This window comes from Protopterus annectens, chromosome 17.part0 (assembly GCF_019279795.1).
Source record: "Protopterus annectens isolate FY-2018-M chromosome 17.part0, PAN1.0, whole genome shotgun sequence".
NCBI lineage: Eukaryota > Metazoa > Chordata > Ceratodontiformes > Protopteridae > Protopterus > Protopterus annectens.
The window spans coordinates 131,952,707-131,980,005 of record NC_056751.1 but is presented as its reverse complement, the minus strand read 5'-3'; the positions used below and the strand labels follow the sequence as shown (position 1 = coordinate 131,980,005).

The 27,299-nt window shown below is 41.0% G+C and overlaps 1 protein-coding gene across 6 annotated transcripts in view; it reads right to left on the bottom strand.

Moving 5' to 3' along the window:
* CDC14B (cell division cycle 14B) overlaps positions 1–27,299 on the bottom strand; it is a 2,772,169-nt gene that overhangs the window by 579,670 nt on the left and 2,165,200 nt on the right. For all 6 annotated transcript variants that reach the window (XM_044059784.1, XM_044059788.1, XM_044059789.1 and 3 more), the window contains one exon: positions 21,097–21,213. In XM_044059784.1, coding sequence (XP_043915719.1) covers positions 21,097–21,213 — 117 coding nt within the window. The remainder of the gene's footprint in view (positions 1–21,096; positions 21,214–27,299) is intronic.

Genomic DNA, 27,299 nt, shown 5'->3' with positions numbered 1-27,299 from the left:
AGGCCTGTCGAAAAGAATTAATGAAGTGGAGTTTTCACGCTAACATGGATTCACATGAGGAAGTTTAACTAAACTAGCTGTTCTTGTTCTCTTACTGCTCTGTGTTACAGGAGTTATGCTGCCACTGTTCTGTTGGTGCTGCCAGAGCCAGAGTCATGCCAGTAAGGAGAGTTTTGTTCTCTTATTTGCAGAAGATACGCTGCTTGCGTGTGTGTGTGTGTGTGTGCGTGCATGTGTGTGTGTGCGCGGAAAATGCCCGTTGGGTATACCTGGTGGTTAGTGTTACTCAGGCTCAAACAAGAGCCTGAATTCTCCACCCATACCATCATTTGTGATTCAGGGAGTTGAGTCCATAGCTCTAAACTGTCCAGAGTTTCACAGAATATTTGGCTCATACTTTTGGTCTGTTCCTCTTAGAATTTGTGGTTTTCTGGCAAATCAGTGAGAACTGAATTCACTAAGGAATGATAGCCGTTTAAGTTTCAGTCCTCCTATCTTTCAGGAAACACATGGTAACACAACACTTAATTTTAACAACTTTCTAAGATTATACAAGCAATATTTAAAATGTGTTCCTGCTTTTGGGACTCCCCCACCCCCAAATACATTTTGGCTTTTTCCAGATTTCTTGTGCTACGAAGTTGAGAGATTTAGTTGAGTGTCAAGTGGATTTTACAAGAAGCTGAGAGCTTCAGGGGAAGAGAAGTTTAGTGCTAATTATGCTAAGTCATTTGCATTGTTAGTAGCACATCAGCTAGTATACTTGCTTTTGAAGCAGAAGGCTGTTGGTTCTATTCCAACAGTATACAGATGGATCGCTGATACTGTACTGTGTTGTACTTTAAAGGGAGTGGATGCTGCAGTCCTATGAATGTCCTCCTTTGGAGGAGTTACCTAGTAACTATATTTCTGTTATCAGTTTGCCATCCATTCCTCATTGCACAATTACTAGCTTATCATTAGTTTTTAATGTAGCATAGGCAATTTATTCTTCAAGGGCAACAGGCACTATTTGTAGATGAAACAATGAAATATCAAATTGTATGCTAGCAGCAACCTCTTCTTTAGTTACAGGTCCCTTTAATGTGGAATTTAGATGACTTACATCTGCAGAGATTTTGCATATTTACTGATATTGGTGGATTGTAACGACAGAAGTTCGAGTGGCCTTTTATGGTTGAAATTTTCTGAAATGGGTAGTTTTGCCATTATTGGTTCATACATTTTGTTTCATTGCTTACTAGAAGACTGTTCCAAACTACATATTTAACACACATTCTAACAAGTGGTGCTGTATTACACAAGGAATATAATTTAATACAATCAGGAAGGTGAATCAAAGAAGGCATACATGTATGCTTGCTCACAGGATGCAGATCATCAAAAAAGGGGAAGAGACCAGTCACCCAGGGTACAGTGCTGAGACTTTTTCTGTTTGGCATATACATCTCAAAAGTAAAAGGAAATACCAAACTGCTTTGGCTGACTAAGTTTGAGATAACTGCAAGCTAGGAGCAGTTACTGAATCCCCAAATGACTTGGCCATCATCCAGGAAGGTTTGTCCCAAACAATCACTGGTGCCAGAATCATGAATTGAAACTAAACTCCAAGAAATACGTTATCATATCCTTTGGGAAGTCATCTACTCCAGGGAACTACCAAACTGACAACGGCCCCTGAGAAAGTACAGTTGTGTACACTTAACATAAATGTAGATGTTCAAGTGTATTCACTGTTGCAGTCATCACACTTGGGTTATCTGCCTGCAGGTAAGCCCTTAGTCGGCCCGAATACCAGAGTCTTTGGATTTCTGCATCGGATGCCGTCACCTTTTTCATGATGTCAAGTCATCAGGGATATAAAACATGCAGCAGACGCCATTACATCAGTTTTTCTTGCTCCAAATGTCAGGAGCCCCCAAAATAGGAAGCTATTAAATGGTGTGGAAGACCTCCAGTAAAAAGTAAATACCACTGCCATAAAATATGGCCATAAAGAGGACAGGTAGAAAGGATAGAGAAAGCCAGGGAGCTGGAGGGAGGGAAACCAGGACTGCAACAGTGAATACAGTCGAACATCTACATTTATGGTAAGTGTACACGACTGTACTATGTCCTTTGTGTTTCACTGTTGCAGTCATCAGCCTTTGGTTGATTCCCAAAGCTGAGGAAGGGTGGAGGCAGTCAAGAAGTGTTAGGACTGGCTAGCAAGTCTTGTAAGACTGCTGTAGCAAATCCAGCTCTGGATTTAGAAAAAATAGGTAAGTGGTAATGCTTAGTGAAGATGCATACAGAACTCCAGGTTGCAGCTTCCAAATGTCCCTAGTAGGGACTCCCCTGAGAAATGCTGTAGAGGTTGAGGTAGCCGTAGTGGAAGGAGTTCTGATCCCCTGTAGAGTAGGTTTTCCATGGTGCTTGTAGCAGAAATGGATGCAGTGTGCTATCCATTTGGAAATGGTTTGCTTGGAAATGGCCTTGCTATCTGCCCCTGTAGCAAAGCTGACTAGCAGCTGGTCAGATTTTCTTAAAGGTTTAGTACTGTCAAGGTAGAACCTGAGCTGCCTGTGCATGTCCAAGGAGTGCAGGATCCTTTCCCCTTTATTCTGAGGATTAGGGAAAAAGGTTGACAAATAGATGGATTGGTTTAAAGCCACACTGGATACCACCTTGGGCATAAACAGATGGGTTAGTCCTTAGGGAAACCCCGTCACCATGGAAAATAATGAAGGGTTCCACAGCCATTAGTGCCTGTAACTCAGACACTCTTCTTGCTGAAGTGATGGCTAGAAGTAAGGCTGTTTTCCAAGAGAGAAATTTTAACTCTGCTGAAGCAGCAGGTTTAAAAGGGGGAAGTGTGAGCTTCTCCAGTACAAAGTTAAGGTCCCAGGCTGGGGTGGGAGCTCTCCTAGGGGGCCTTAAATTGTTAGCTCCTCTAAGGAACTGTTTGATGAGAGGGTGAGAAGAGAGAGGTGGCTCAGTATTATAATGAGCTGAGATGGCAGAGGCATGAATCTTAATGGATGAGAAGGATAGGCTTCTGTGGAGCAGCTCTGCTAGGTAATCAAGGATTAGAGGCAAGGTGGGCACGGCTGTGTCCTTTCCTTGAGACAGACTCCAAGAACAATATCTTTTCCACTTTTCAGCATAGGATTTCCTAGTGCTATGCTTTCTGGCTTCAAGGATGACATCCAGCACCTGTTTGCTGAGGGTTGTTGATGGTGTATTCAGGGGATAAGCCAGGCTGCAAGGTTTATGGTTTGCAGCTGTGGATGCAAAATCTGTCCCTCCTGCTGAGACAACAGGGGAAGGGGTCTGATGTAGGTGCCAGGGTGGCACTGCTGTCAAACTGTGTAGGAGTGGGTATCAGTGCTGCTGTGGCCAGTCTGGGGCAAGAAGGATGGTCCTTGGCCTGTCCTGTTTGATCTTGAGTAGTACTTTTGAGAGGAGGAAAGACATAAATTGAGAGGTTTTCCCATGTAAAGGAAAGGGCATCCACCTTCCAGGCTCTGCTTTGAGGATTCCTGGTGCAAAATTTGCTCAATTGGTGGTTTTGGGGGGAGGCAAAGAGGTCCACCTCTGGTGTCCCCCACCTCTGGGTTATAAGTTTGAATGAGGAGGGTTCCAGTTTCCACTCGTGTGGGTCCAGTAGATTTCTGCTCAAATCATCTGCCAGTGAATTATGTTTGCCTGGCAGGAATTGAGCATGCAGGTGCACTTGGTTGCTCAAGGCTATGTTCCACAGGGTCATGGCTAACCTGCAGAGTGGGTAGGAAGGAGCCCCCCCCCCCTGCTTGTTTATGTAGCACATAACTGTGGTGTTGTCTGTATTTATCAGGAGTTGTCCTGGAAGGATAAGGTATTTGAAAGCTGTCAGACCATTCTGTACAGCTAACGTCGCTTTTTGATTGATATGAAGGGGAATTTGTCCTTGGCTCCATTTGCCTGCCATGTGAGCCCCCCATGCATAGTCTGATGTATCTGTTGTCAGGGTTTGGGCGGTGAGGGGTTGAGTGAAAGGAAGTCCCTTATTGTGTTTGCATGCCTCTGCCCACAAAAGTAACTCTGCCCTTAGACAAGGTATGATGGGAAAGAATGTTGACACCAGAGACTTTTTAAGTACCATTGATGTTTTCTCATATGCAGTCTTGCATATGGAATTAGTAGAATGCATGAGGCCATGAATCCTAGGGCTTGCAGTGTTTTCCTTGCAGATAGCTGGGTTTTGGTGGCCACTAGTTTGAAGTAGTTTGTCAAACAGACCTGCTTTTCTGGAGTGAGGAATGCCATATGGAAAGTTGTGTTCAAGCTTGCTCCCAGGAATACAATTTTTTGACTGGGCACCAGTTGTGATTTCTTTTCATTGATGGTGTACTCCAGTGAAGTTATGAGTCTTTTTACAAATGCCAAGTGCTGAAGTAGCAATTTCTGACCGTCCGCTTGAATCAGGCAATCATCCAAATATGGGTAAATTTGAATATTTCTCTGCCTGCGGTATGCAAGGGCTGGAGCCAGGCACTTTGTGAATATTTATTTTATTTATTTATTTTACATTTGTTGACTGGGCTAGTCCAGCTGGATAATTTCCATTTTCAGTGGAGGCCCGGGGAGAAAAGCTCCACAGATTAAAACAAGGTTATAGAAATTAAACATTTACAATAAATCCCTGTGACACAGACAGTGAGCAACAATGCATACATATTAGTCTAGATCAAGTAATAAAAAACACATAGTGATATCTACGTGTTGAGAAAGGCATTAATTCTTTACAGTACAATTATGTGAGGATGGGGTATTACATATTTTAAAATGTATATACATACTTGTAAAAGACATTGCTTGTACCCCCTTTTTTTTTTTTAATATGAGAACAGTAGTAACAGTACAGTCATTAAGTCATTTGTGATCACAGAGAAAGATTGCAGTTTTGAAATAAGGAAATATGATAGTAGAATGAAGATAGTAGATTAGTCTGGATTGGTACAAGAGCAGAGCCAGAAGTTGTTCAGATGTAAAAGAAGTTGTTTTTTAAAAAGATGAAAGGAGCCTAGAGAGGTAATGTGTGAGGGGAGGTTATTCCATATTTTGCCTACTGAGTTGGAGAAAAGGCAGTTACCTGCAGAATTTGTAATTCTAGTTGTGTTGACTTGTAGCGTTTCAAGGAGCGCAGCTGTTTCAAGTTATTATAGGGGGTCAAGAGGTTACTAAGAGCAGGTGTCTTTGCTGGTTGATATAGAATGTTATGTGTTATTAAGAGTTGTTGATAGATAAGTTTGTTAGGAAGTTCCAACCAGTGTAAGTGTTTTAAGTTTAGACAGTGGTGAGTTCTATACTGGGATGCTGTGGCAAAATGAGCTATATTATGGTAGGATGTAGTCAGTTTCCTAAGGTTGCTTTTAGAGAGATTAGTGTAAATAGAGGAAGCATATAGTAGGGTAGAGATAAGATGTGATTGTGCTAAGGTGGTCCGTGCTTCTGGTGTAAGGAAGGGTTTAATTCTGTACAGTGAACCAATCTTTTTATTAACTGCTTTTATAGTGTTATTGATGTGATAATCATAGCTAAGATTATCATCAATAGTAACACCAAGCAGTTTGGTAGTAGAGTCGGGGGAGATGAGGGAATTATCACTTGCAGTAATAGTGAAGTTTAGTTGAGAAGATTTGTGGGTAGGTGAGAATAGTAATAATTTTGTTTTCTTGGGGTTGAGGAGAAGACATCTTTTTGAGAACCACTGTTCGACGGTAGAAAAGGTAGATTGTGTCCGTGACTGGAGTTCAGATTGAGTGGAAGCTGTGCAAATAATGGTAGAATCATCTGCATATTGTATACAGGTAGTGTTTTGGATAGATGATTGGAGATCATTAATAAAGATAGAGAATAAGAGTGGGCCTAGTATAGATCCTTGAGGTACTCCTAAAGAGATAGGTAGTAGAGCAGATAGAGAATTTTTCCATAGTACTGCTTGTTGTCGGTTTTCAAGATAGGATGAGAACCAGGTTAAGGAAGAGAAATCCAAGGCAAGGGATTTTAATATGTGTAGAAGAAGTGTATGGTTGACCATGTCGAAGGCTTTTGACAGGTCTAGGAAAAGAGAAGAGGTTAGGTTTGTTGTTGTTACGGTTACAGTTGATGGTGTTGGTAAAAGAAAGTAGTGCAGTGGTAGTACTATGTGAAGGTCTAAATCCATGTTGAGTGTTAGCTAGTAGGTTGTTATGAAGGAGATGGTTAAGTAGTTGTTTGTGTACACATTTTTCCATGATTTTAGCTAGTGGAGATAATAGCGCTATAGGGCGAAAGTTAGAAAGGTCAGTGGATTTGCCTCCTTTGTGTAAGGGCATGATGTGTGATATCTTCCAGATTGCTGGAAAAGTACTTTCTTTTATGGATCTGTTTATTAGGATAGAAACAGGGTAGGCAATAGCTTTAGCTGCTACTTGAAGGAATTCAGCAGGAAGCTTATCTGCTGAGGGGTAGTGGGTTTAAGTTTTTGTAAAAGAGATTGTATGTAGGAGGTGGGTATGGGTTGAAGTTGAAGGGGAAGGGAGTTGTTGATGTTACTTAAGAGCAGTTGGGAAGCATCAGGAGATAAGTGGTTAGCTAGACTTTGTATGGAAGTAATAAAGAAGGTATTGAAGTTATTGGCTATTAAAGAGGGATTATCAGGGTCTAAATTCTGTGGGTTGGGTGTAACTACTTTGCCTGGGGTAAGTAGATTATTGATAGTAGACCAGAACTTTTTTGGTTCTTTTTTGGTGGATTGCTGGAGTTCAAAGTAATAATTCTTTTATCTGAAAGGATGGCTTTTTTGGTATTGTTTCTGAGCTCTCTAAAGGTTTGATGATCTGTTGGGTTTCTAGAGGAACGCCATTTTTTCCAAGATTTATTTCTGAGTATAATTTTTTGTTTAGTATTAGAGGTTAGCCAGGGTGCTGTTTTGGTCTTTGTTCTAATGGTACGTCTTGGGGCATGTTGATTTAAGATTGCAAGGAATGCTGAGTTGAAATGTTCAACGGCATTGTTAAGTGAGAGGTGTTTTAGAGGGGTCCAGTTGTATTGTGAAAGTTCTGTTTGAAACTGTTCAGGATTAATTTTTTTTTTTGAATATAGTGTTCTATGAGAGGTAGGTAAGTTTAGATTAGTTTTAGCTCTAATGACATAGGTGAGGGAGTGATCGCTAAGGTCATCAGGAAGGATGCCAGTTTGGTAGGTTTGTAGGGGGGAGTTTGTAAGAATCCAGTCTAAGGTGGTTTCTTTTTTGCTCTTATTATTTATTCTAGTGGGACTATCAATTAGTTGTTTGAAACCATAAAGGTTTATATGGGAAGTAGGGTTAGCATTGTTACAAGATTTCCAATCAATGTTAAAGTCCCCAAGGAATAGTGTTTCCTGAGGGAGGTTATTAGAGAGTTGTTCAAGAAGTTGTTCTAAAGTGGGGATGTTATTTCCAGGGGGGAGGTATGCACAGATGATGTTTATTGCTTTAGTAGTGTTAATTTGAATTTTGGAGCAGATTATTTCAGCATTATTGTTTTGGGTAAGGTCAAGAAGAGTAAGCTTCAGGTTTGTTTTATACTCTGGGCGCAGTAGGTAAGCTAAAGGGAAATGCAGAGAACTGATTGCGCATAGAGCCTGCCCTGAAACGTAGATATTTCCTGCAAGACTCCCTTATGAGGATGTGCAGATAAGCTTCTTTTAAGTCTAGGGTGACTAACCAGGCATCCTTGGCTAGCAATAGGAAGAAGCTGTTACAGTGTAAGCATTTTGAATTTTGGGACCACCAGAAAGGTGTTGAGAATGGACAGATTCAGGATAGGGCACCAAGAACTCTCTTTTTCTGGGCACCAGGAACAGCCTGGAATAGAAACCCTGTCCCCTTTGTTCTACTGGAACAGGTTGAATAGCCCTGATATTAAGAAGGGAAAGCACTTGCTTTTGAGCCTCTGCCCACTGGTTTGGAGGAAGGTCTGGCAACCCGCTAGGGATTGGCAGTGAGATGAAGTAGAATCTGTATCCCTGGGATACAATGTTTAGAACCCATAGGTCCTGAGTAATGGACATCCAGTTTTTTGTATGGAGGGTGAGTTTTCCTCCTAGGGGCGCAAGTACTTGGGCATGGCTGGGAAGGATGACTGAAAAGTTATTGTGAACTTTGTCCATAAGGGGTTGGCTTACCACTCCCTGATTTACAGATGGGAGCACTCCATTGTTTAGATCTCTGCATACTCTGAGACTGTAGTCTTTGTGGTCTGTTTCCCCTGCGTTTGGACTGAGAAGGCCTGGGAGGGACTGGAAAGGACCAGTTTTTAGAAGGCCAGTGCCTACTGAATCTAGGTGGCTGCACCTGTAAGAAATATTTGACAGTTTGCATAGATTTAGCTTTTTCCTCCATCTTTTTAAGAACTACTACTGCTTTTGTGCCAAACTATCCTGATTTAATGGAGCATCTAGTAATTTTGCATTGACATGGTCTGGCAGGATTTGTTCCTTCAGCCAAGCATGCCTTACAGACCCAGTAACAGCAGCCCTGCAAGATGCTTCTAAGGCATCAAACCCAGACTGCAAAGTATGTTTACTAACTTGGTTTGCAGAATGCATTAACTCTTGTAAATCTTTATTTTCTGAACAAGCTGGAAGTAACACCATTTTTTGTTTAATTAGTTCCATAATATGTTTCTGGTACTTCATCATGAAAAACTGGAATTTCAAAGCCCTGATGGCAAGAGTTGCAGAGGTATATACCTTCTTACCCCATCTGTCTAAAGCATTAGAATCCCTGTCTGAAGGGGTAGGGCTTTTGGCTGTAGTAGCCTTAATGCCTTTAGGTCCCTGGGAAATGGTCTCTGGATCCGCAGTAGGATTCTTAGAGAGAAATTTGAGAGAGTCAGGTACTCTGTAGTACCCGTCAGGTTTCCTTGGGGCTGGTGGTAAAGTGTCAGGAGTAAGACTGGATTCCATGAAGATATCACCTACAATATCCAGGACTGGGGGTATATAGCTAGAGGCCTGTGCTGAGGCAAATCTAAAAATTCTCAGAGTCTCTTTTTGGACTGAGGATAGTCCTGGCATTCCCAGTGGAAATGCTCTCTTAAGGTATGCAAGGTTTCACCAAAAGAAAAATCCTCTGGAGGGGAGGCAGAGGGAATGGAATCCTCTGCATCTGAATCCTCATAGGTAGATAAGGGTATGTCCTGGTTATCAGAAGGGTCAGAGTCATCGGACTCCAGGTGGTCTGTAGAATGAGAAGGAAATTCAATTCTTTGTCTTTTAGCGAGGGAAGGCTGGCTTCCCCTAATTAGAGTAATAAGGTCTTCAGCCATTCTAAGCATTTGTTTTTGTGGCACAGGAGCTTGAGCATGCACTTTGGTCATCAGATTTCTAGGCGTAGTGTGAACTCTGGGCCTGAGAAACTCGGCAGTTTTAGCCAAAAACAAAGTTGTCAGTTTAATACGAATATCGGTAGGTCAGAATACACCCTCAGAAACTGGTGCCTGCACAGCCGCTTTGGACCCATCCAAGGTAGAGACATCCGCAGGTTCCATAGTCAAAGAAGCATCTCGAGGCATATCGGACTACGAATGGGTCTCAGCAGAGGCCTGCAAATCTGTAGAAGTGGGTATCAAGGGCTGCGAAGGCACCTCACTGAATACTGGCAGACTGGCAACTAGGTTAACGGAAGCGTCGTCAGCAGTTTTGGACCTATGCGGTCTGTCTCTGTCTTTATCCTTACGTTTTTTCGGAAGATCGGTAGTCGGATGGCTTATCAAAGCTATTTTGGAATATGGAGAATGACAGTGAAAGAATTTAGAGACAAAGACAGCCCAATGACAAATAGTTCGGGAGTTAAACAAGGCACAAAACCGACAACGAGGGAAGTCATGGTCTGGGCCTAAATAAGTGACGCAGTAAGAATGAAAATCTCTGTGAGGTATTTGCTTTCCACAGGCAAGACAATTGTTAACTTTTTCTTGACATCGGTTAGAGCAAGAAAAAAGGATCCCCAACAGGGTACTTCAGGTTTGAAACTTGAAAAATGAAAATTTCAGATAGCAGCCGACTGGCACTTACGAACGGCCTCTGCTTCAGGCTCCTCCACGGCAAGAAAGACCGATGTAATGGCTTTGGCTGCATGTTTTATACCCCTAACGACCTGACATCATGGAAGAGGCGACAGCATCCGACGTAGAAATCCCAAAACTCTGGTATTCGGGCTGAGGGCTACCTGCAGGCAGATAACCCAAGTGTGATGGCTGCAACAGAAAAACACAAAGAACATCTGACACAGTTGTTTGGCATTTGGGAACTTGTGTGTACAGTGAGCTAACTTTTGACCAGTATGTGCCCAGAGTCATAGGAAAGTCTTTCGATACTGCACAGCTTATAAACAAATTGATTGTGACTAGATCTAGAGATGTTATGGTCCCCCTTTATAAAGCCCTCATTAGGTCAATCATTTTGTATAATGTCCACTTTGGCATGCATCTGTCCAGACCCATGCAACAATTGGAATACCCACAGATACCTTACTAAAAGGATACAAGACCTAAACAATAGGTCTTGCATGGCCCACCTTAAAGACTTATCACTATACTCAGTATCCTACAGAGTGCTTAGAGATGACATGTCTGGCATATAAGGCATCCTCCGACCTAATACAGATGGACCTACTGAACATCAGCAAGTCAAATGGCATCAGAAATAGTCCAGGTATCTAAACTGAATGTTGTGGAGAGATGGATATATATCACAGAGGCTATCACTGTTCCAGAACAGACTATCCATTCAAGTAAAACAAAGCTCATCCCTGTCCATATTCAAATGCAATTTGGAAATAATGATGGGAAATAGAAAATTTACTCCAGGATTGCCCCTCATGCAACTAATGGATAGAGGCAATTCCTAAATGATGCATCCCTTACATGGGTCCCCTCAAATTATCTATAGTATGATCACATTTATTCTCACTAGGACTAATATACAATTAACAGCCATGGGATAGGCAAAACCAATCAGGAAATGTTAATTCAAGCACCAAAAGGGAAATTGGCTAAGTTTAAAATGTCCTCCAAGTGAACCTATATTGTGGTAGTAAATGGTTTTAAAAAATTGCCTTTTTTAGATTACTAATTGCCCCTCTCACCCCCCCCCCCCAGCCCCCAGTCTTCAACAGCTTCCAGCACCTCTGGTTACAGGGTTGCGTCTTGCTATGTTTCTAAACAGCTGCTTAGTTTTAGGGAGAAAAAGAATGAAATTCAGTATGCCTCAAGGGTGACCATAGAGAATAGTTGTAGGGGACAGCTGCTCAACTGAAGACAGGGCAACATATTACAAGATATTGGCAGAAATGGTGCATTTCAAGTATTGTTTAGCAGTAAGGTAAGATCAGCTGGGTGTGGGACAAACTGGCTCTTCTGGCATACTTAATAGCAGTTGGACAGAAGACAGCATTTTCCTGATCTATTAATTTCTTCTCTTGGTTTAAACTTTCCTTAGAGGTGGAATAATCAGGATGGGGAAATCTAGTATGAGATGCAGCTGGGAGAGATATTCAGACCCCCAACAGTAGTGGGAGATGGCTAGCTCTCCTGTGTTAAGCAGATATATTCTGGAGGGGGGGGGGGCTCTTGATAAGTGCTCTATGAGGATGGATAGTGAGTGATATGGTTTTAAACAGGCAGTACACTACTGAGATGGATGGTATGGGGTGTGTGAATGGGTGGAAATGGCCCTGATATGTAGGTTTGTGATGTCATGGAAAGTAGGAGAGCAGTGGGTTTAAATGTGTGGATGGAGAATTGGGGGTGGGGGGGGAGTGAAGCAGGCCACATTCTCCCACTAAAATGGGAGAGAATCAGTCTGGACCTTCTCAAACCCAGTGATTCTGCACACCCAGCCCAACAAAGGTAAATAAAATTACCTCAAGCAGAATTTTGCTGTGGCTGTTAAAAGACAAACTGAAAGTGAAGGTACACCACTGAAAACTAGTGAAAGGCAAACCCTGCAGAATGGGGAACAGTACAACTGCACTGATGTACCAATGGAAGATCAAGGATGCTTAGACATGAAAAGCAACCTACAGAGGGGTAGATTACATTAAAAACACAGGTGAGCAATTTATGCAGTCTTGGCTGTAGCAATGTTCTTAACACTCAAACTATGTGAAATCAGACACAAAACAGCTGCTACAGTTACTTTAAGTACTTAGAGCAGTAAAGATGCAAAAAAGGTACAATTTAAGTGTTCCTGAATGCTGGTAGGCAACTTTTTCCTTCAGTGATAGGGGACATGTTACACTTTAAAGCAACTTCTCCCCTGTGAGTGAACACGTCCTATTTTGTAGTGTTATGGAAGGCATCCTAATAGTAGCAACTACGAGGAGAGCCACATCCAAGCTATTCATCCAGAAGTTATTAAAATAGAACGCCTGGATGCTCAAGAATACTTTAGCAGTCAGACTTCCTTCTATTGAGATGTGCTCAATTTACAATGGGTACTCTGAGTGGGCTGTACACTGAACTGGGCTATCCAATCGGTCTGCATGTTTTTGAAAATTAAACACCCGTTACTGTATACATGTAGTAAAAAGGTGAAAGTATTATCTTTAATTTTGATAATGGTTAATAAGTCATAGCTAAAAAATGGAAAAACAAACCATTAATTAAAAAAGCTGATTACTGAGATTAAAAATATGGAACTGAGAACAGAAACAGAATTCCCCATCACAAATGGGCTGTATAAGCCTCTATAATGGAAAATGAACTTGAGCACACTAACCTGGAAAAGGCAGCTAAAACACAGACCTATTTAAAGAAAGTAGACAGTAACATAATGTATTAAGTCACTGATCCAACTGTTAAAGACTCATACAGATAAAGTGACAACAAAACAATATAGTAATTAGTTAATATCTGATCTGAAGTTATTTTGTAAATAGTTAACGTGTGTGTTTGAATACTTCTGTTTAAGGAACAATGCTGTTTGTGATGTATGGATTTACATGTTTAACAAAAGTTAAATTTAGGCACTCATTGTCTAACAAGAGGTCAGCATTAGTATTATACATATAATTAAAAAAATGGTGGCATCAGCTACCAGTGCCGAAAAACAAAGACACCATGCATGGGGATTGCACAGTATGTAAAAATGAATATGTGATATTTAATAACATGCTGTTCAAAAACAAAAGAAAAAGGTGCATTACCTACACTTAAATCAATATGTGCACCTTTACATTTAATTCAGCAGTAATATTAAAACTGCTGAGAAGTCTCCTGTTTCGAACTTCACTTATTTTCAATGACCTACTTGCTAACTTCCCTTTAAAGGTTAATTATAATGAATTTTGTAGACTTCACTTGGAACACATTGTTCATACATTTCAATGCATCTTTACCAACATGGGTCTTTGCTGCTTTCTCATGGCCAGATTTGGAGCACAAAGCATACACATGGATGCAATCTCTCAATTAATAAATCCCCCTGTGGAGTGATAGTCAAGTTCCTTATTTGTACTTTTATAACGTTGATGCAGTCTATTTTTCCAGTTCCGCTTGATTAGCAGAGGCTCTCAGGTTATCTTTGCATGCTCTGTTGTCTAAGTGTTCCATTTTTAAACAGTTTTTCTTGAGAAGCCTCATAGTCAGCTATTTCCTTAACTTCAACCTCTGATTTCTGCAGTTTATCAGCTCATCTGAAGAGTAACTTAAAAGTTTCTATTTGTCCACCTTTTGTCATTTGATTTTTATACATTAACATCAGAGTCTGACTTAAACACCTACGAGTGCATTTAATTTATTTTTTCCTCTAAATTACTAGAAGTAATGTCCTGCAATTGAAACCTGAATCACTCTTTGCCGGACAGCTGCAAGACTCAGCTCAACTCAGTCAGAACCAAACCTCTCAACCATACCGAATTCCTCGGAATTTACTGGTTTTGAGGGCAAAAATTTGGGGTGCCACAAATTCCCGAATGGCTCCTTTAATTCCTGATTTTTTTTTTTTATTTTGTATTGTAACTTTAAATTTATGGATGACATCACTAGCATAACCAGCCTACAGGATGTGCAAAATGCCATCAGCTATTGCCTGTTGTCAGAAATTTAGTTTGAACTGTTTTGGCGGGGGATATGCATAGTTGGACTTCAGGAGGTAAGAAAAGAAATGTGTAAAAATTCCATTAAAATTCCTCCATTAGCTTTCTTGTTTGCTGTGCTCCTTGCTCTATTCAGAGCGAATTTGAACAGTTTATTAAGTCCGCGAACTTTGTAAAGTCTGAACAAACTTAAAACTATTATTGCTGCCTGACTGTGTATGATAGTTTGCTGAAACTGTATTTCATTTATCCTAATACAAGGTGAACGAACTGTGTATTTATTGTACTGCAAGGTGTCCATTCTGTGTGTGTGATATTTTCCTGCTGCAAGTTGTCCATTCTGGACCGCTCACTGTATTTGAGGAATTGAGCAAACCATTGAAAAGTCTGTATGTGTCTTTGCTGGGCTGTCTGCTGCTATGTATTTTTTAATTTATCCTGCTGCAAGTCTTTGGTGGACTGCCTGTTTTGTGTATTTGGTTGGCTGCTGTATTTATTTAATTAATGCCTGCTGCATGCTCCGTTTGAAGTCTGGTAAATTGGTATGGTTGAGAGGTATGCCAGTTATCTTTCTGCTCCATGCTAGGCAGGGCAGCTGCTGTGTATTCTGCTGAAAGCTAGGAACTATGTATTGGAACGAAGTGCGTGCGTGTGTGTTTGGGCTCATATATTTAATTTATTCCTGCTGCATGCTCCGTTTGAAGTGCGATTAATTGGTATGGTTGAGAGGTATGCCGGTTATCTTTCTGCTCCTTGCTGGGCTACTGCTGTGCATTAAATTTCTGCTGCAAACTAGGAACAAGTAAGTATGCTCAGTTTTGAACAAATTAGGAAGTGTCCGTCCGTTTGAGTCTTTGCTGGACTGCAGCTGTTCATTTGAACAAAGCTGCTGTTTGCAGGGCTTCTCCATTTAAACAAAGCTGCTGTGTCCTGTGTGTTATGTATTTTATTCTGATCAGCATTTTTGTTTGCTGTAATTTGAAGTATTTATTTGGGCTGCTCTGTTTGCTGGGTTATGTACTGTAGACTGCATTTTAGGGTGTGTACTTAAGTTTGTCCTGCTCCGTTCGTATATTCATTTGGGCTAGGTAGGTGTGTGTGTTTGAGCGCAAGTCTTTGCTGGGCTGCTCCATTTGAACAAAGCTGCTGCTGTTTGCTGGCCTTCAGGCTGCTCCATTTGCTATGTATTGTATTCTGCAAGACTGCATTTTAGGGATGGTTTATCCTGCTCCGTTCAAGTGTATTTTAGTGGTTGTGTGTTTGTGCGACTGCCAAAGAAAAGAGAAAGTAAGCAGACAGTTGGTCCATGTATTTATTTAGGTAGCCTAATTAACTAAATATGTCCAGTAAGTTATCATTGCTTGTCTCTAAGAATATTCTACAAATTTTTATTAAATGAACTGACTTAATTATAATCAAACAATATAAATGTGAAAATTGTTGGACTGAAGCCCTATTTCTACTTAGGCTTATACTTTGCTTATAACTTTATACTTTCCTGAGTTATACTGCCAATCAGAATTTTTTGTGAGGTTGAAACAAAGTGGATATGTCCCTTATTTGTTTTGGTCAATATTGATCATACCTATTACTAAGGACTGCTGTGGTGGACTTCGTTGTAGTGTGAATGAAACAGAAACCGTGTGGAGCAGAGGATGTAAAATTATTAGTAGTAGTGTTGTTGCAAATGCTAACCTTGATCTATTCAAAGACAAAAAAATTCTCAGTCATGGCATTAAAGAAGTATAGTGGCAACTGCAGCACTTGTTTAAACTTAGGTGAGCCTGCACTTGTTTAAACTTAGGTGAACCTGACTTTCTTTCAAAGATACTTTTTCATTTTACAAAGAAAACTTTAATGTGGCCAGGTTGAACTTTAGATACTTAGTGTAAATGTCGACATGAACCTTAAGATCAGAGCAGCAGTTGTGTGTGCGCATGCATAAACAACACGTGCAAGTGTGTGTGTGTAAGTGGAAATGCCCCAATTTAATACATCTGGTGGCTAGAGGTACTCAGGCTCAAACCCTGTACCATGGGTACAGGGTAAAAAGTGCCTAAAGTCCCTAGTCACCACCACTTGTGAATTTATGCCTCATATTTTTGATCGATTCCTCAAAGTCTGTGGTTTTCAGGATTTTTGTTGCAAATCACTGAAGGATTAAATTCACTAAATAATGACAGGCATTTGAATTTCGGACTTCATATTCTTCAGAAAATAAATGGCAACACAAAACCTTTTATTCTAACAGTTCTCTAAGTTTATAAGATACATTTGCCCTTATTTTGGGGCTGCATTCCCCCATTATTGGCTTTGTCCTGGTTGTTTGCACTAAGACGTTGAGAGCTATGGTGAGAAGTAAGAGCTGAATTCTGTAATCCCCAATTATTAGCATTGTCCAGGTTTTTTGTGCTAAAAAGTTGACAGCTATAGTGAGAAGTGAGAACTGAATTCACTAAATGATACCCATTTAAGTTTCAGTCTTTCAGGAAACTGTTGATTTGGCATAGTGGTATATTTTTCTGACTGTAGTTCACAGGGGTCCTGGGTTTAAGACTTGGCAGTGAAATTCATCGTGATAACATAACATTTTATTCTAGCAACTTTCCAAAATGTTTGTCCCCACCCCCAAAAAAAACTGAAATTGAAAATAACTGCAATAAGCTCTGCAAGATGCCTATGGCTGTACAAGGAATATAATTTTATAAAGTCAGGAATGTACATCAAAGAACACATATATGTTTCTTGTTTTGTGTGCAAGGGGCCAATTATTTGAAAACAGCCCAAGGTAATCTTTATCCACCACTAGCCAGATGCATTTTCTTTGGATGTGGTGTGGGTTTTAATGCTGTTTCAAAGAATGTGAGTTTCAAGGGCAGAGAAGTTTTAATGCTAAGTCTATTTTCATTGTGAGACAGTATTGTTTTGTTTTGCACATGTCTATTAGTGTTTGGGCATTGTGCTATAAAATATAAATATAAAATCCAAATAATCATTGTAGAAGTAAAGCAGTATGCGCATTAGTGTTTATGGTAAATGGGGCGAAATAGCCAGGTAATGGGACATTGGAATGGCTGCAGGGGGACTCTGGTGCCATATATTGGTTCTGTTCTTCAGTTTGCATTTGAAAGCTGGCATCCCACAATTCCACTGGAGTGGATGGGGTTATATAATTATGTATGCAAATGTTATGTTAATCAGTGTACAGATTTGTACCTATTTTTCATGGGCCTTGTCCAGATTTTTGATGTAACCAGGTTGAGAGGTATGGTCAGAACGTCTTCCTTTTATTTCTCTTATTTTCAACTAACTTCATCATTGCTGACATCCAGGCAGTATAATTACAAGCCAGTAAGTGAATTTTAGACAAACTGGAAACTTTTACTGGATTTTTTTAACCATTTCTCAATTATATACCGAGAGTAAACCGCTGCTCAAAGTAACCATCTTAGAAGTGCTACTCCATTTCCATTTTGAAAAAAATCAAAACACTATCACATGTTACAGAAACCTGGCACATACTAATGTCCTATTCATCTAACAGGTGATTCCTATTGATCCGCAGTTACATCTGAGAAACAGTGACATCTTTTAGCAAAACCTTTGTGACTAAGAATATGGATATTCAGTTGTAAACTCAGCTATGGTCAGAGTTAGCTACATCACTAGCTGAACAGCTGCACCTTCAATTTCTGATTGCCAGCTCACAATTCCCACTAATGTAAATTTTTCTGTCTGAAAAAAATCAAATGCTGGAAATAAACAATGGTTTCCATTCTGATGTGACAGTAGAAGAATTAATTTATGACTTCATGTATTGTTACTTTCCTCTGTCAGAAAAATAAAATGCACTTTTACTGTGAACCAAATAAAGGGACACTTTCAGCAGTATAACCATATTAAATTAATGACTCTGAAGGCCAAAACAAGGGCTGAACCTTCATTTCTTTCACAAGAGGCTGCATACACAGACTGTTCTACTAATACACACGCCTCGTCTGGCAAAGTGATATCTTTACAGGCAAAGAACGTGCATTTAAACTGATTACAAACAAAAGCTCTGATGAATACTTATCAAACTGGCTGCCACCCCCCCCCCCCACAACAAAGCACATTAATAAACTGTGATCTAGTGAATGCAATTGTCAGTTGTTTTCACAGTCTCCCTGCCTCACAAATAGGAGCTATGTACTTACCATAACTTGGTACCTGTGTTGTTCAGTTTCATTGCTTCTCACAATAAGATCTTTGGATCCGACATCGGATCTGATCTGGCCATTCCAAAGACTGTTGCCTTAAGTCTTGAGCTCCTCCCACTCCCACAAGGCCCTGCACCAGCCTAACTGCTAAAATCAAGTTTACCATCCCAAAGCATGAAAGGAAAAATTTAACACACTACAAAAAACACATGTATACACAGACTGATCTCACCCCAATCTAGAGCTCAGACTATGAAGGTTATGGAGCTCTAGTTCCTCCACGCACCTCTAGACTTTTCCGGAAGGGGGATGGCTGGGTGGAGATGTGAGGAATAATTAAACTGGACAATATAGATTCCAAGTTATGGTAAGTACATAACTCCTAAATCTGATGTCCGTTTCATTATTCCTCACAAGAGGGTCAGAGTCCTCAGCTACTGAATTCCTGGGTGGCCCTTATGGAAGGATATGCCCGAGCACCATGGAACCAAAGAATGCTCTGTTCCTGGAAACTATATCCAACTTACAATGCAAGACAATATTGTGTGATTTTGACCAGGTTGTTGCAGCACAGAATTCATCAATCGAGCCTCTAGTGGAGAACGCAGAAGTAAACATTGACCTGGTAGAATGAGCTCTTGGTGAACATGGCAACTCCAAACTTTTCAAGGAGTAAATTGTAGATATATCACTTGTAAACCATTTAGCCAAGGTTACTTTTGAAACAGCCTGGCCTAACCTATTACATGAAAGAGATACAAATAATTGTTCAGACTTTCCATGTTCCTTTGTCCTCTGCAGACAGAAATGCAACAGTCTATGAACATCTAGTGAGTGGAGCAAATATTCCCCTTTATTGGTGTGGTTAGGGAAAAAGACTGGAAGATGAACGGACTGATTTAGGTTTGCCTCTGTGGGCACTTTTTAGGCAAAAAGGAAGGGTTTGTCCTGAGAGAAACTCTGTCTTTGGAAGTGGTGGTTTTGATGATAAGGCCTGTAATTCCGTTACCCTCTTGGCTGAAGTAATGGCCACAAGAAAAATAGTCTTCCACGGCAGAAATTTTATGTCACAGGAACTAGCCGGTTCAACAGGTTCTCTGAGTAAGACCTTGCAGGACCAATGTCAGATCCCAAGGAGGTGAAGGATCTTTACTCAGGGGTCTGAGTAGAAAAATTCCCTTTATAAAGGCTTTACACAGCCTGGATGCTGAACCTGTATGTGTAGAGCTTCTCCCAGGACTCTGCTGTATGTAAATGTTCCAAGCCAATCTCCATAAGAAAGATGAAGTCAGGGAAAGCAGCAGGCTCAGATGAGGTCAGAGCAGATATGATAAAGATGCTGGGTGAGATAGGGGAGAAATGGCTCCTGAGGGTACTAATAGCTATGTGGAGAGAAAGGCATATCCCAGATGACTGGAGAATAAGCATATGAACAAAGGGGACATCCACAACTGTGGGCAGTACAGAGGGATCAAACTTCTATCACATTGCATGAAAGTTCTGGAGAGGGTGATTAATAAATGGATACACAGAGTAGTAGTAATATGTAAGATGGGAGATGAGCAGTTTGGATTCAGATAAGGATGCAGCACAAATGACACGATATTTGCATTGAGACAGATACTTGAGAAGAAGCTAGAGATTAGGAGAGAGCCCAACTGGGCATTCCTAGACTTGGAGAAAGCATATGACAAGGTCCCAAGAAAGCTTTTTTTTTTCTTTAATCAATATTTTTGCAATTTTAAAACAAAAGAAGAAACCTGCAAGTACTAAGCTATGATCTTGGCACTGCTTAGCAAACCTGTACATAACCTTCCTGAAGGTTTGCACATCTATGTTGCCTTTGGTAGTTTCTTTGCAAATGACGGAACACTGTTGTGCATACACTGTACTGGATGCAACTAAGCAACAATAGTCAGTACTTACCTTATAACATACCATGAACTACGTATCCATGACCCGTTGTGATACATGAGGAAAGGAAATAAGATGGCATGCTAATGAGTATTATGCAGTCACATTGCCAGATTCAGGCAGGAGTCAATTCTTTCTTTTGAAGTTATTCTGTTAGTACATAAAATATACTAACAAAAAGTTTAATATAAAGCTGTTTTGAAAGTTTTTTTTTACAGGCAATACTTTTTGCAATATGACAATTAAAAATAAATGCACACAAACCAAGTTATCTCAGCACCTGAAAGTTATGGTAGTGCTAACAGAGTGCCACCACAACTTGGTATCCAATTTTAAACGGCTGAAATATATAATCTAAAAGACACTTAAAAGAAAAACACTAAATATTCCGCTTGTATAGTGTGACAGCAATGTAACTTTAAGGAGATTATACATTCTGAAGCTGGAAACAAACATTGCAGTTAACCTAACAGTCTCTCAAAGCACAGGACTTTGCCAGAGGGAAATCATATAACATTTTTGATCAAAGAGCCAACAAAAACCAAAAGATTAGAACATCTGCAACACAACAGATTATGAGCAAATCCTAAAGATTGTATTTAAATTGCCATTACAGGCAAGAACATGAAACAAAATTACTTTTCAACCATCTAATATAAACCCCTTGCAAGATCTTGACGGAGAAAGTGCTGAAATTTCTACTTGTTTTAAAAATACAATAAATAACCCTGCAATTAGTCATAACTGCTCTTGGAATGACCATGCATGCTCAAATACAACGGAAGTAAATTCTACTACATTCAAAAGCTCAGTTTATTACACCAATACTGAGAAGTTCAGTCACTACTAAAGAAACATCACCTAACGTTACAAATGTAGTTATTAACACCTTACCTTTTTCCACTACTGACACTTCCTGTAGAGGACCTGGTTGTTCTTTTGTTAACCCAGTTAGAACTTTCAAAGGATCTGGGAGGTTTATCACACTCTACAGTAGATTGTAGGATAACACTAGAAAAGGAAACACATGAACATTTAATTTCAAATGACTGTTAGATTGTGCACGTTAAAGCCTACAATCAAATTAACATGCTACTTAGTAATATTAGCACCATACAACACACTACCACTCACTGATGCATACAAATGTAACTAATATGACCAGACACTGACTAGCAAATGTCATCTGTATAGCACAACAGCTACTAAAAAGCCAATCCCCCATACATGAAAAGAATGCCACTGCAGAGTACCCATTTCTGGTTAAAAAATAACATTCTGAGGGTAAATTCTAAACAAAGGCAGCAAGCAAGTGGACCTCCTGTGAATCCATAAAACAACAAGCAATCACCTTATCTTATTATTTGTGTGAAGCCCTACAGCATATCATCTCCAGCTTGGTGTAATAATGAAACTCTCCAAAGGGTGCGCATCCTGCTTGATGCCTCCACCAATATCAAGAGCTGAGCCAAGGAGGAGTATCCACAGCATCTGTCTTCCTCAGTTTAACCACCATGCACGGAGATCAAACAAGAATGCAAATTTTCTTAACATACAGAAAAACTCCACTGGCTAATGATGACTAGAAGGACAATGTGAAAGAAATGAATTAAAAATGCCTTTAGTCAAGAGTTGTCTCACAAACAGACCACTATGGTAAGCATATAAATTGTTTATGCTACAAAAGCACTATGCAGTGGGCAAATTCAGTTAAACAATGAAAACGTTGACGTTAACTCTTCAATCTAACAGCAAAGAAGCCACAGTCAAGCCATGTGACACATACTGCTTGAGGAACAAAAGCTCTACAGTCAGGCATATGGAAACTGACAGCAAAAGAAGGTCTACATGGATATGATGGTTCTCTAAGCACTACTGCAACAAAAGTGTGGCTATCATAAGGCATGATGGTCAAAGCCCAGATACTGTGTGTTGTCAAGGCTATGATTTCTTAGTCATTCTCCTAAGGCAGGATTCACAGACTATGAAGTGTGTTCAGTTCTATCCCAATAAAGGTAATCTTAAAAATAAGATTCCAAAGTGATTTCTTTATCAATGTAGATCCCAAGATTTGCAACAACTAGAATGCCTAAACCCAGGAATGTCAACACAAAGTCTACCGAAAGAAGACATGCCAGCAGCCAGTCATTGAGGGTAGGGAAACGCATGGAATCCCCTACAAAATCTCGCTGTGACCATGCTAAGCATTCTGGAAAATCAGGAGACACCAAACTGCAGCACCTTGTACTGAAAATTATGCCGAGCCAAAGTAAACAAGAAGGAGCCTAATATGTGGACCCAAAACAATGATGTGCCAAACGCATACATCATGTTGAGTTGCACCTAGATGACTACGGAAGGAAATATATGGCCTCCTGGACAGTCACCATCTATAATTTGGCATACTGAATGTAGTTACTGAAACACTGGAGGACCAAGACTACAAGATAAGATGAATGCATTACATTTCCTTTAGAACAAAATAAAAAATGCTGAAACAGAATATTATGCCTTTCCCAAAAGGAGAAACAGACTCTACAACCCTCTGTGGAACAGCATTTTGGCCAGTATGTGAACACTGCAGAGACTGCCTGGTTCCCAAGTGGAGCTCTTTTGGGGCAAGATTTAACATCACTAACACCCACCTATCACTTATCAAATTGAGAACTCACGTGCTAGTTGTGATGGCCCTCCAAACTGGGACAAACTCACCGAACAGGCCACCTAGAGACTGTCTTAAATAATAACCAGGATTTCAACCATTATGACAGCAAGTCACCCTCCCTGGGAAGACAGAATACACAGCTGAATAAGGCAACAATGTCTAAGGATTAGGGGCCCTCCTCATTCTATCAGCAGCACCTTCTTAGACAATACGGGGGGAAGAGATATCAGAGACGGTGTACTGTGATGTGTCACACTTTCTTTGTAGGTCTTTAAAACAACTTGTAGAAGACCTGAAAACAAACAAAAATAATCCCAAAAAGATGAATTCAGAGTGGTTTGCTTGAGTTTTTACTAAAGAAAAGGACAGCTTAAGCCACACTACCCGGTGCAAGCAAATTCCTGAGCCTGCATTCCTAATCACTGTATTAGCACAGTCAAAATTACACTGGGCCACATGGATACTAAATGTGAAAGTTGAGGAAACTATCCATTTGCACATCCTGTCTAATCCTGCAGTGAAAGAGGTCTGTCCGTTTTTCCACTGCTTGAATCACTAATGATCTCTAAGATATGTGCAAGGTCTAAAAGAACACACTGGATACTTCACCAGAAAGGCCACTTCACTGAAGGGTTTGTGGAAGGCTTCAGACTTGCAGAAGTGGAATGTGGATGTTTCTAGGCCTCATACATAGCATATTTAACATATGCCCCAAGACTGGAAGGCCTCAGGGCTGCACTCCTTTACTCAAATGTTAATTAAGACAAGGGTAGAAAGAAGTAACACGACAGACAACTCCATAGTGGACTTTATGAGCCTAAGATTCTCTCCAAAAGGAAGGGTCATTTATTCGAGAGCTACAGAAACAGAAGTCTTTTTACCCTTGATTTTAGAGAACAGGATCTCTGGGGTTACTGCAGTTCCAGCTCCCCTCACACAGCAACAGATGGGGTGGTTGGTTGTAAATGAGGTGTTGAGTGAGACCAAGAAACTGCTAATAGGGCTCCAGACACCTAAAGCAGGCAACATTGGATGTGGAAGGCAGTGCTTTATCTTGAGAAGACTGAGCAGAATGCAGAGGTGCACCCTAAAGCACAAGTTCCCACATCCACAACGACAGCTCTCAACAAACATCAAAAAATAATGTACATCAAATTCAGGGCTAACCCAGAAGGATCTACAGGGCATAAAAGAGACTTCTCTCTACTTGCCATGGTGTCCTTCACAGATTTTGGGGGAGGCTGTGGAGAAGACTCCTCAGTCTGAAGTTACCAAGACAGCAGCTGGGGAAGGGAACTTGAGGGACTGCAACATGTGAGAAGCCTCACTGCAAGGATGCTCTGAATACTAATGTGGGACAAATGATGCAAATGACCCTGGGATGTACCTTCTGGGGGGGGGGGGGGGGCACCTGGTGTGCATCTCTTGGAATTAATATTGAGATCTGTCGATGAATGGTGAGAACTTAAGCCCTTGCAAGACGAGGAGAAACTTGCTACTTATGAGGAACAAAAGTTCACTTTCTCGGCAAAGTATGTAAAATGAGTGATTTATTACCTGGCTTCCAACTCACTTACCTTTTCAGACTGGGTCCAAAAAGTACAGTTGTGTACCTACCATAAATGTAGATGTTAGAGTGTATTCACTGTTGCAGTCATTACTCTTGGGTTATCCTGCTGGCAGGCTACCCGCAGTCGGCCTGAATTCCAAAGTCTTGGTCTGGCGTCAGTTGCTGTCGCCTCTTCCTTGACGTCAGTGCGCCAGGGGTATAAAAGATGCAGCCGCCATTTTCTTCAGTTTTTTTTGCCCCAGATGTCAGATGCCCCCAAAAGGGTAGGCTAAATAGATTATGCCAATAAACATGCATGCACTAAAGTAAACATTTCCTTCATCTGTAAGCAAATACACCACATAGGTTGAATAGAATAGAGAAGTACAGATAAGACCCAGCAAATTAAAGGGGGATGGTGGGAGGGTAAAGTACAGTTTTGTACCTACCATAAATGTAGATGTTCGAGTGCTAATACAGCTGCAGTCAAAACAGATGGGTTCTTCTGCCGTCAGGCGGGTCCTCGGTCAGCCGAATTCCAAAGTCTAGGTCCGGCGTCGGTTGTCGTCACTTCTTCCCTGACGTCAGTGCGACAGGGGTATATAAAAGAACCAGCCGACGCCATCTTCTTCAGTTTTTCTTGCCCCAGATGTCAGGTGCACCCAGAGGGAAGGCAATACATAAATTTATGTAGTAATGCAATGCAATATAATCAAAATACAGTAGTTGCAAGCAAATACACCACAAAAGAATACCCCAATCAGGTTGTAAGAGGAGGTGTTAGCCAATAGGCCTGTCCCAAGAGGGGAAGGAGGGAGGGAAACCTGGACTGCAGCTGTATTAGCACTCTAACATCTACATTTATGGTAGGTACAAAACTGTACTATGTTCATCGTGCATACAGCTGTAGTCATAACAGATGGGTAGAATCCCAAAGCTAAAAAGGGGTGGTAGGCACTAGGTGGTACTAGGAGGAGCCAGGATGCCCTGCAAGACTGCAGTGGCAAAGCCTAATCTAGTTTTGGAGTATAATGGTAGGTGGTAGTGCTTGGAGAAGGTATGCACAGAACTCCAAGGGGCTGCTTCCAAAATATCTTTGGTAGGCACTCCTCTGAGGAAAGCTGCAGAGGTAGCTGTGGCCCTTGTGGAGTGAGATCCGATGCCTGCAGGTACAGTTTTACCATGAAAAGAGTAGCAAAAGCGTATGCAGTGGGCTATTCATTTTGAGATTGTCTGTTTGGAAATTGGCTTCCCTTGAGCTCCTACAGCATAGGACACAAAGAGTTGTTCTGATTTTCTGAAAGGCTTTGTTCTGTCCAAATAATAGCGCAGCTGTCTGTGGATGTCCAATGAATGTAGTAGTCTCTCCCCTTTGTTTTGAGGATTAGGGTAAAATGTAGGTAAGTGGATAGCCTGATTCAAAGCTACCCTGGATACCACCTTTGGCATAAAGGACGAGTTGGTTCATAAGGAAACTCTGTCCTGATGGAAAATGATGAAAGGCTACACAGCCATGAGGGCTTGTAATTCCGATACCCTGCGAGCTGAGGTGATAGCCAGGAGGAAGGCTGTTTTCCAGGACAAATATTTAAAATCTGCTGAAGCAGCTGGCTCAAAAGGAGGCAAGGTCAGCTTTTATAGAATTAAATTAAGGTCCCAAGCAGGTATTGGTTCTTTCCTTGGGGGTTTTATATTCTTAGCCCCTCTGAGGAACTGTCTTAAGAGGGGGTGAGAGAATAAAGGTGGATCAGTGTTGTATTCTGCAGAAATGGCTGAGGCATGGATTTTGACGGAGGAGAATGAAAGTCCACTGCTTAGCAGCTCAGCTAGATACTGTAATATTTGAGGTAAATTCAGTTTTCTAGGAATCTGGCCCTTTTTCTCCTTCCAGGCACAAAACCGTTTCCATTTTGCGAAGTAAGCTTTTCTAGTAGACGGCCTTCTGGCTTCCAAAATGACTTCCTGTACTTCCTTGGAGAGTAGGGTTTGTTTTGAAGTTAAGGAATCCTCCATGTGGCCAGATTGAGTGTTTTCAGCTGACTGTGAAGAGTTTTGAAGCTGTGCTGAGTCAGAAGAAGAGGCATTAGAGGTAGGGTCCATGGTGGGGAATGTGTCAGGATCCTCAGGAGTGGGTACCAGTGCTGTCTTGGCCAGTCTGGAGCAATGAGAATCATCTTTGGTCTGTCTGCTCTGGTTTTTAATAGAACTTTGGGCAGCAGAGGAAAAGGTGAAAAGGCATAAACTGACATTGTTGTCCAACTGAAAGAGAGAGCATCCACTCTCCAGGCTTGTGAATGAAAAGTCCTTGAGCAGAATTTTGTCAATTGGTGATTTTTGTGGGAGGCAAAGAGATCTATGTCTGGCCTTCCCCATGCTTGAATTATCTCTGTAAAAACTTGAGGATGCAACTTCCATTCGTGTGGATCTGTTATATTTCTGCTTAGGTTGTCTGCCAGCGTGTTTTCTTTGCTTGGCAAGTACTGTGCTTGAAGTTCGATTTGTAATTCCAGAGCCATGTTCCAAAGTGACATGGCCAGCCTGCATAGGGGATATGAATGGGTTCCTCCCGGTTTGTTTATGTACCACATTACTGTGGTGTTGTCTGTCCTTATCAATAGTTGACCTGGACGTAGAAGGTCTTTGAAAGCTATAATAGCATTTATCACTGCTAGCATTTCCTTTTGATTGATGTGAAGGTGCTTTTCTTTTTGGGACCATTTGCCCTGAATGCACCGATCTGTCATGTGCGCCCCCCCAAGCGTAGTCCGAGGCGTCTGTTGTGATGACTTGATTTGCTTGAGGCTTGCAGAATGGGAGACCTGTGTTTGTTTGGCATGCTTGAGCCCACCACAGAAATTCCTTTTGAAGGCATGGAATTAGTGG